We start from the raw sequence: 10,777 nt of genomic DNA, 5'->3' as shown, positions 1-10,777 counted from the left end.
TGCTAGTGAATTACACTACACAACCCTCATTTTTATATCAGAAACCTCCTGACATGAAAACTATACACTGTAATAAGTGAAAAAGGCAGCTTCGTTTTAATGAATGTAAAGAAGTGTGCCCAAAGTTTTGATGGGGAAAACGAGAATACATAAGCAATTCTAGCTGGAAGACGTCTTGGAAAACCCCCATTTTGAAGACCAAGAAAATGAAAGACCGGACCTTAAGGAGACTGCACTGTGAAGATGGGAGGTGGATGGAACTGGCTCAGGATCATGTCCAGTGGCAGACTTTGGTATTGGTGATGTTGAACCTGTGGGTTCTAGTACCAGAGTTGGTAAATTAGAAATGGGCTGTGAGGTGGATGGAACTGTCTCAGAATCGTGTCCAATGGTGAACTTTGGTATTTGCAGTTTTGTACCTTCAGATTCTGCTAATAGAAAGATATACTCATATGTTGTACAGATGGAAAGAGGATATTGATTGCAGGGGGTGAATGTTTGATCTGAGACATAAAAGGAAATTATTTGGATGTCAACCAATGAAGATTTGTGGGAAATGAGAATGTGTAACAATACTCTAAGCAGGGAAATTGGCAATGAATGGATATATGATGCTTACTGCAAGCCAAGCACTTGGTTAAACAACTCCCATGACAGTGAAGATGCTATATTCATCAGCCATACTGTATTTACTAAGAACACATCATTCATAGGACAATCTGCATTTACATTACAGGGATTACAACACTGATCATGAGAAGCTTTCATGTCCCATTCGTTCAATTTGAGATATAATACACTCCTCATAAAATAAAATAAAAATAAAAAATAACAATAAAAACAAACAGATATTTTGCTTAAGACCATACAGTAATTGTAGTGTTGATGTACAAACTATCATAAAATGAACACGACATCTGTAGGAGATTATGCATTTTTCTTTACCTGAAAATGTCTTCAAAATTTGGTTCACAGAAGGAAGCTGTGGGGATCCTAATGACATTTTGAAACACGGTCACACGTACTATCTTTGAAACGTTTTTAAAGCATGAATAATAAAAACTGTGTATTAGGAAATGAAGTCTTAAACAAACATTAAATCCTACAATTTAAGACATTTTCTCTTTAAAAGTCCTGTGTAACTGAGAAACTTATACAAATAAAAAAGATTTAAAAGAGAGGAAAATCACATTTAGAACATACATATCATAAAAGAAAACAAAATGTCACAAAGACACCTATAACATCACATACCTTCTGTCAGATGGGCCTCTTTACTGCATATCTCCTTGTTAAGTAATAAAATTGCACTGAAAACACTACAGAAAGACCACAGAAATGTTGGTCTGTAGCACTTATTACACAATATCATATGAACACATCTGGAAACTATATTCACTCATTTTTATACAAATGAAAATTAATTTCATCAAAGTACGTCAAATTACGAGGAAACTCTCAAGCCTGCACAAAGCAAAACTTGTGCCAGACATGGCCTATTACATAGACTTATCCAGGATGGGGAGCAGCAGAGATGTGCTTTGCTCTTTTGTATCTACACCTATATGCACAGCCCTTACAAGGCACTATTTCAACTCCTGTTACGGATATACATTATATCCTATATTCTTACATAACGTCTGTTTCTTTGTCAAAGACTCATGTATAGGATATGTAGTGATACAATACAATTCATGACACATCGTGCAATTATGGCAGTACACAATTTGAAAAACACACAAGACATATTCCTTACTACAGCTACATAAAGTTAACAAAATTTAACAACACAGTAAAGTATATAAAATTACCAAAATGTTATTCAAAGAACAGAATATTAAATTCACTTCAAATGGCTATCCAATTTCAAAATACTTATATATGATCACTGTCTTACTAATGCAAAGTCCACACAAAGAACCCTTTCTACTATACATGAGATAACTTTGTAAGAAGCAGTGACCCTTTCCGTCCAGAATGCTTTTTAGATCACTGAGAGAAAAAAAAACAGCCCAGGCATAAGCCAGCACTTAAAACCATTTGTGGCTTTAAAATATGAATTATGCATTACCTCTTCAAGAAAGTACGAGTACATCGAAATCATATTTTAAATAGGGGAAACTGATCATTACCTCATTTTAAATTTTGAGCACACACTGACTATGAACTGACAATGCATGACATATATATCGGTGACATTTGGGAATGATTTCAAAATTTAGAAGCACTTGTCTGAAGATGCCAACACACTCAAAATGATACCTAGGTCAGTTTATTTCCCATGTCACATATCCAGAAGATGTATTCGGATAAGTTAGTTACAAAATACTGTACCTGTTAAGTCACAGTACCGGGAAAAAGGTAAACTGGGTTTAACCCCGTCTCATAAATTACTGTCGACTGTGATGTGAATGTGTAATCTGCCACATTTTGGAGGAAATTACTGCATCCATCTTCTTTTCTGTCCTGAAGATTGGAGGGGGGGGGGAGACTACCACAGTGCTGTTTGCTACAGGACTACTTGGTATCATATCTCAGATGACATGTTCACATTCACTGCTGTGAGAACCTTAAATTTCACATAATTATGTTGATCTTTCTTGTAAAATGATTAAACCAACTAAGACACTGCACACACACATGTACAAGCCTCTTATTAAAAAATTCAGGTTCAAATAGTTGTTCTCATGAGAACTGCGGAATTCACAGCCGAACTATAACAGAATTATGCATAAAAAAACAAGAAATCATCATGGAATAGTCTCTCTGGTGAACAGTCAGTTCCTATTTTTGTGCTCTCTTGGTTATCACTTGATGTAATTTAACCCTTCAAAGCACAGTGGCAATTATCTTTACCACCACAACATTAAAAAATTCTACATTTTTTCCATGCATTATATCTATATTTTGTACAATTCTGAGAATAAACTGCAATTATTTCCTTAAAGCTCGTTATCCAGTTGGATTTTGTAATGGGGATGCAGTGATTTCTGTGGGGCAGGAACTGAATCTTTAAATATTATTTGAAAAGAAGATGTCAGGCTTCAAAGAGTTAAATAAATTACACCCCTAATGCTTTCTATGTCCCAGTACAACTGTCAACTAAATTCTGCAATCTGATGTAAGTGCTAGAAGTACTGGCTGCTGAAACTTTGCAATAGCCTCTCACCCTTTCCTCGTTCATACAAGATCAATTTAAAATCTGCATTTCACTCTTACAACGTACCACTCTTTTACCAAGACTTTCTCTCTTCAATTTATACATCATGAAACAGTCAATATGTGAACCACACAACTGTTTATACAATCTGCATCCACAAAGCAATCACAGGACACTGCATTACATCACAATTATCAATAGATCATGGGCATTCAGAAGCTAGTCATTAATTTATCAAAGTTGACTTAAGCCAGGCTTCATTATCTTGATATATAACATTACTGATTACAGTGTTACCCTTGATGTAGCAAGCCCCACGATTTTGCTAAGCAAACAAAATATTAGAATTAGCGTTCTGACATTACCAAATTTTTCTCAGTACAATACAACCTGTTTGTCTGAATGCTAGATTTCCTCTGTTTAATCATCAAATAGACACTGCCACCTTCTTACTTCTGCCAATACATGGTCTTAACTCCCCACTTGCCAACATGTAAACACCCCTATACCAAAATTCCTTCCACAGTCAGGGGCATTTTACTAGTGTACAAGCAGTTACTCGCTGGAATTGAGGACTTAACAATCGTGACTATGGAAAATGCTGTGTTCTGGGATGTGATGGCATGTAGTCTTGTACAAGTTACTGATGTTTCAGAGGACTGTACTGCCTCCATCTTCAGGGTCAGACAGCAAGTAAAATGAGAGCTCTTCAACCATGAAGATTGAGGCATTACATTCCTCTGAAATGTTGATCAACTTCTATCAGATTACATGATATCACATCCCAAAACACAGTTCTCTTTTAAGTGTTACTGGCTGCTAATCTACTCGCTACGGCAGCTCCGTGGAGCACCTCTGAGGAATTATAATAAAAACTTGGCTGTAATGAGTCATGAAGCAATATTCCAGCCTTGGGAATTCTTTACTCTGCGCTTAATGAATAAAACTCGTTACCTAAATATTTCTACAAGTGCATGAATTTCCTTATATATTTTGGAATATACACTTCAAAACGAAATTTAAAAACTGAACGCAACAACACCAATATTTCTTTCAGAGAACATTTCACCTGGCATACCATTTAATGCACAAATCGTTTTAAAATATTTTATTCAAGTTTGCAATACTTGATTCGTATTAAAGGGAATTTTATTTAGGATAAATTAAACAGTTTCATCTGCTATATAACACGTCTTCCTAACAGCAGCTGATTTCTCTTTCCATTCCCAGAACACGGCACATTATCATGTGACTTGGTGATAATTAAGATTACTGCCAAAGAAAAAAGATATTACGACATTAATTAGATGATTCTCTTCACCATTTCACCATCATGCAGTAAGAAAACTAAGCGTGCTCTAAGACATTTTCATAATCAAACAGGGAAGCGTGTGATGTATCATGCTACAACATGATCCACTTGAGGGAAGAGATGGATGGTTCCTCCACTGACAAAATGTGCAACTAACTATATGCTGACATGATACTGCAAACTATATCAAATGTGATCAAGTAGACGGAGCTTGACACAATACATTTATATATTTTTGGCCACTACAGAGAACTTAAAGATGAATACACTGATGAGGACATTAGAACATATACAGACAAATTTAACAACCACACACAGCAGTATCTTCAAAACCTACATGCCAAATCATTTGCAACTTTTAATATGTAAGACATTGTATTGTCCAAATATTCATAATCTGATATGTAACCATTCCTTCAATCAGAGCCAAAACTAATATTTTACTGAAATAAGCAAAATATTTATCATTCTATTGACTTAGACCATAAAAAAATACATAACCTTCTAACCAGCAGTTATGGAATATATCAATAAAACATGATGTCAATCATCAAATTTGTTTGTGTCATAAAGTCTATTAAGCGATTTGGGCTTGTTCAATAAAAATAGCACCTAAAATCCAAATGCCAATTTTTATAAACCTAGGCGCTTGAGAGTGCTGCGCAGTGCCAGACGACTCTTACTATCCGCATTCCACATCTTCGACTTGGAGCGGAAGAGTCGCAGGTCACTCTCGTGATCCGGGTCAAGCATCGGTAGATATGCACAAGGCTCACACTTGTCCCTGTGCTTTTCAAAGAAAGTCTTGTAACCACCGTGCAGCAGATACAACTCTGGGTAGTTCAGCGTTGGGTACGATTCTTTATTCCAGTCCCGGTCTGAGTTGCGCAGAAACCGAAACCTGCGCCACAAAATCAGATTCCATTCAACATGAAACAACAAACCAACATTGGATCTAGTGTCAAAACAGGTTGTGATGACATGAAGTTTGGTAGCTAATGCACCAATGCTCCAGATGAAGTGCCCCCAAAATGTTGGTACATATCTATTACATTACAAGGCATCACATCCCACGAGACTGTGATCCTGATAAAACCCACAAACGGCATATTCATAAAAACTTTCTGGATCCATGACCAAATTCTCTAACAACAAATTTCCTATGTACTCAATATCAGCTTTCCGGGTTTAGCACCAATACTCCAAGAAAAGACACAGCAACAGCTTTGATAAAATCAGAGCCCTAGCAAACATACACACTTCAGTTCCTTGAATTTTATAAAACCAAGTGACTGCGGCATCTAATTGGAGGGACTGATGAAAACAGCGGGAAAATGTGATCAGGACTGCTGGTAAGATTTGATGAACCTGCCACCTCCAGACTATGAAGTGCTGGTGTTTAGTCATCCAACTGTAACATTAGGTGTCAGGTAACGAGAAAAGCTGTTTGTAATGTAGTAACTGGCATGGGGATCGCACAGAATTTGTTCAAGCGTTCATACCATTCTAGTGTCATTCAAAGGATACACACATTACTCTGAAAAGTACTGAGGGAAAACACAAAGGGAGAGAATTAGAAATGAAATTTTTAGAGAAATTGGAATTCAAAATTTACTAGGAGTTTCAAAAGAAAACATTATCACAGTGGTTCGACCACATAAAAATAACAAACAGAGTAAATGTACCAAGAAGAGCAACACAATAAAATGTAAAGGAAAGAGACCCAGAACAAGATGGTTCAGCCAGGCACTAAAAAACATCGAGAGACGACAGAGTGGGCAAGAAATCAGACATAAACACTGTGCAAAGAAAGAAGAGATTTGTGAGCAACTTCAGTATAAATGAATGCTTACAGATTGGGACCACGTTCTGACGAAAATTCACAGTGGAAGATTAAAATGTTACGCTTTTTAGACGATGATGCTTCGTTTTGCTGTGATGATTCTCCATCCAGATTCTGTTCTGGCTGTTTGACATCCACAAATTCTTTAAATATCTGCTCTTTGGTATATATGTTTCTAGCTCCTCTGATGTGTCCTCCGTCGTATTCATATGGATAGCTGCAATTAAACAGAATTTGATGTAAAATTCATGCACTGCCTCATATTTTGCTTTTAATTCTCAAAACATGTGGAAGGAGCATATCTAACAGTGGCCCACATTCCTACAACAAATCATCTACGTACATTATTTCCAACAACACATTCCCATTGCACTAAATCTGCCTATCTTCTGAAAAACTGTAGAAACCAACTGTAAAAATGAACCCTGCTAGCTGGATCGCACAGCTGCAAGGCACATATTACTGTTGTTTTATAGGATCTAAGTTTCAGCAATTGTGTTGCCCTTCTTGCATTAGACTTTAACACTCCAGCCTCTTGAGCTAGACGTTTCAGTGATTTTCTAGGTGTATGTTCAAGTTTGGCCCCTGTGTCATCTAACTTCTCCTCAGTAAGCACTCGGCGCTTATGATTTTGTTCCATTAATCTAAGTTTATTCTCCAAACTATGAATTATCTGTCTGCTGGAAATTCTTTCATCATGAAATTTCTGCTGACACTTTCCAGCGGATCCATATATCACATAGGTGCCATACAGAAATACACGCTCCAAAGTATACGCCATGATGTACTACACTGCTCACTAACTGTAACTGAGAACAAACAGCTAATGGAGCTGATAACTGCTACCTACTGCTGACAAATCATAAACAAACTCCCATGCATTAACTGCAATGGTCACCGTGAAACATAATGCCATCAAGCAGTCCACAAAATTAATAATTTCCCTTAATTCCAGACGCTACTGGCCATCAGGCGTATGGATTCATTGGTAAAATTTTTATGTGCCTCGCAGCCGGCGGTGCACCGATCAACAAAGGTAAGGAAGAACCTTCGTGACCATATGATGATGCAAAATTTTTATTAGCTCACTTGCAAACTGATCACATCAGGTGATTATGTATTTAAGATTAATACAAGTGACATGAGAGCTAAGGTTCTTATGGCAGTAACTGTGAATATTAAATCTTCAGGAATATGACACCATTTAGTCCAATGCATCATTATGTTTCAGAGGAACCTGTTGCCTCCATCATCAGGGCAGAAGAGTAATGCATGGTGAGGGAGGGCCAGTACAGGCCCCTGAAAGAATCAATTTCAGTTCAGCAGCAAGCAGAGCTCTGCTTGTTTGTAGCGATTTCTTTCTAGGCTTACTCACCAACGATGAAGATGGAAGCAATATATTCCTCAATCTAGTGCTGACCTCAGGAATGGTGCGGATAAACCTCCCCCCCCAAGCTTAATTACATAACTGAATACAGAAATAATTACACTGCACTGCAAGAACTGCAAAATGAAACAATGCAGCCTCAACAATTCTTACCGGCAATCGACTACAACATAGGATTCCACTTCATCACTGAAATCTCCACTCAGAAGGGAAGCTAAGGTATCCGCGGATATAGTCTTGAGATCCTGGTGTCGGCCCTCCATTAATGGCAGAATAAACGGCTTGCTAAAATCTCCAATCAGGTCCGGTATCTGCGTAGCTGTCAAGAGAATTGAACATTCTGATTACTGCATTACAGCATCTGCAAGAATGTGAAGTCCTGGGACATGACGCCATGTCTCAATCACTGGACCAGTGATTGAGACTAGCTCTTTCTAACAGGCCCAACTGAGTAGGTGTATCCTTCCCTACCCACCTGAAGACGGAGACAGATCCAGTCTCCGAAACGTCGTGGTCTTTTGTCTTTTACATACCAGACAATGGATGAAGTCCAAAAGAAGTAAAGACATTAACTGGCTGAGTGACTGTCTACATGAAGCGAAGTCCTCTCTACAAAGCTAAACCGTCTCTCGACTGGTCAAGAAATTCCCTGTCTTTTTTACAGATTTCAAAGTTTCATTACTACATTCACAGCAGAATGCCAATGGAACCTGCAGTGGGACCAGACGCCTTTGTTCTTGCAGCTCTATGTTAATATTACGGTTCTGGCTTCCTGCTGAAGCTCGGGAACACACACTCGTAATGTAGCAACAAATAAAGCAATGTATGATACATTTCAGTAACAGGTGAATACAAAGCAACATAATTTGAAAAGTAATGAGCAGGTTGGTCTAACAGTAACACTCCACACTCAGCGGCCTCCGTAGTCTAGGGGTAAAGTTCCCACCTCATGACTCAAGGTACGCGGGTTCAAACCCGGGTAAGATATGGGTAACTGAAATAATCCCAGAGGAATGGAACCTAAGTACTGTATGCCCTATCCATAAGAAAGGCGATGTCATGGTATGCTCAGATTATAAGGGCAGAAAAATTCAGGGAACAAGTCCTCTGGGAGAAACTTTAAGCCGTGGGTCCCATGTCGTAGATTTATGGCACGTAAAAGATCCTCATGTCTCTAGGAGACCTCTGAGCAAAATTAGGTAAAAAGCTTCCCGCCCAAGTAGTTTCCAATGCCTCCGGTAGATGGGGGAAGTATCGAGTACCACTGCTAGTAGAGGGGCCGAACTCGCTGGCTGAACAGGGCGAGCACCAGTACCAGAAGGGTATGGCAACTGGTAGAATATCAAAGGGGGGATGTACAATAGATCAACAACTGGTCGCGGTGCGTGGGGAAACCCACCCCCTCCAATAATGAATGAATGAACACTCCACACTTGCATTCAGGAGATCCCCAGTTCAAATCTCAGCCAGGACACCAGCTATTCCACCTGAGATTTTCTGTGGTTTTCCTCGGTGTTTCCATGACTGCTTACTTACAAACCATTTCCAATCTGCTAAAACATATGCAATATTCTGCAAGACAAGTTACACGATGGTAAGAACTGTGTGGCCACAATGAAAGATACTCACATCTTTGCAATGCCTTTTTAATGGTAGCTTCTGTTTCAGAGAAGCTTCGTTCGAGACTAAGCGAGGTGGATGTCTGTAGAGTTTCTTGCGTAAGATGGAAAGAGCTTGATTTTCGCCGTTTTGATGGAAGGTGTCCGATGTCACACGGTGGGTCAGGGCGCTTGAAGGAACGTAGGGGCTCCAGTGCAACATGCCCGACAGTTTCCTCTTGTTCCTGAGGAGACGGTGAAAGTGACGGCTTGAACAAGGAATGACGGGCCTGCGTGAAAAATATAGGGAGGTTCACCATCAATACTTTCAAGTCTGAAGTTCAAATAAAATTTATAACTTCAGTTCCAACATGCTGTCTCCTTAACAAAGTCCAACCACCACATTCTGTTAAATTACCCTGCTTGAAGCTGGTGTCAGGTTGTCCCCCAGAGAGAAGCTGTACTGAAATGTCGGCCTTGACACCTCTTCTTTTGAAGAACATGACAGATTAGCGGATGTGTGGGGTTCCTTGATGACAGGTCCCGAGAGTAGATTATATAGCCTTGGAGGAAGATGTGCAGTCTCATCCTAAAGAACAAGAATTGTTCACATTTACTTCGCATAAATACGTCATCATTTGAATAAACGTTCTGATATTCATTATGTTTATCCATGCATTACATAAAACAAGTTTACAAATAAAGGCACTGGGACACAGTCCTGGTGGCTCATCTCTGCGTAATCATCTCAAAATCCGTAAAACGTGAAAACGATGTACTGGGCTTAAAATGTGTGTTCCATTTTACTATACAAATTTTGTTCAAAACATTTCTTACTCCAGTTAAGTATTTAGCAATTTATGTGCGAACTGTCTGAGAAGAGCAAAGAAAATGCATGGTATTCAAGTACAGTGTTTCATACCGACGTCTGAGTATAGCGAAAATTGGAAAGGGTTTACTAAATTTAATAAAACTGTCCAATAACAAATTCTAACGGATGATCACCAGGCATGGCATGAATAAGAGGCAAATTTTTGTAAATATGCCAAAATATATTCTTACTTTGAATCAATGTGTCAAAAAATCCATTGACACTTCAAACACTATTTAAATTCAATTGCTCCATGTTGCCCTTCTAAATGAGGGGTGCACTTTCCTGTGCACTACTTGGGCTCTAAAGAGTAAGGAAAAGGCTAGGAGAAGCTGTGTGCACAGTGTGACCAACCTTGTCAGTCACACCACCTGTCAACCTATCAGATTCCTCAAGCTGCCACAAGCATTTGTTCAGCAGAGACATTCGTGTGTCAAGACGTATATCAGCTATTAACTTAAAACATTCATTGTTTTATAGGTGTGATCAGAAAGGTAACTTCCCTCCTCAGGTGAGGGGGGAAACACGCCTGTTTGGTCCCTTAGAAAGAGGTGACCTCAATCATTGGATGTAAGTCTAGATCTTCATCTGAGGACAGAAACAGAT

At 38.7% G+C, this 10,777-nt stretch overlaps 1 protein-coding gene across 1 annotated transcript in view; it reads right to left on the bottom strand.

The window, feature by feature from the left end:
* Nucleotides 1-3,882: 3,882 nt before the first annotated feature.
* The window catches only part of LOC111873536 (M-phase inducer phosphatase), a 58,994-nt gene continuing 52,099 nt past the window's right edge, over nt 3,883-10,777 (bottom strand). The window contains exons 6-10 of the mRNA XM_023868325.2: nt 9,719-9,889; nt 9,332-9,590; nt 7,856-8,021; nt 6,326-6,532; nt 3,883-5,373 (exon numbers count right to left, since the gene is read on the bottom strand). Of these exons, the coding sequence (XP_023724093.1) occupies nt 5,106-5,373; nt 6,326-6,532; nt 7,856-8,021; nt 9,332-9,590; nt 9,719-9,889 (1,071 nt within the window). The 3' untranslated portion in view covers nt 3,883-5,105. The remainder of the gene's footprint in view (nt 5,374-6,325; nt 6,533-7,855; nt 8,022-9,331; nt 9,591-9,718; nt 9,890-10,777) is intronic.

This window comes from Cryptotermes secundus, unplaced genomic scaffold (genome assembly GCF_002891405.2).
Source record: "Cryptotermes secundus unplaced genomic scaffold, Csec_1.0 scaffold395, whole genome shotgun sequence".
In the NCBI taxonomy this organism is placed as follows: Eukaryota; Metazoa; Arthropoda; class Insecta; order Blattodea; family Kalotermitidae; genus Cryptotermes; species Cryptotermes secundus.
Note: the sequence above shows the minus strand (reverse complement) of the source record. Positions and strands in the feature narration are given on the sequence as shown.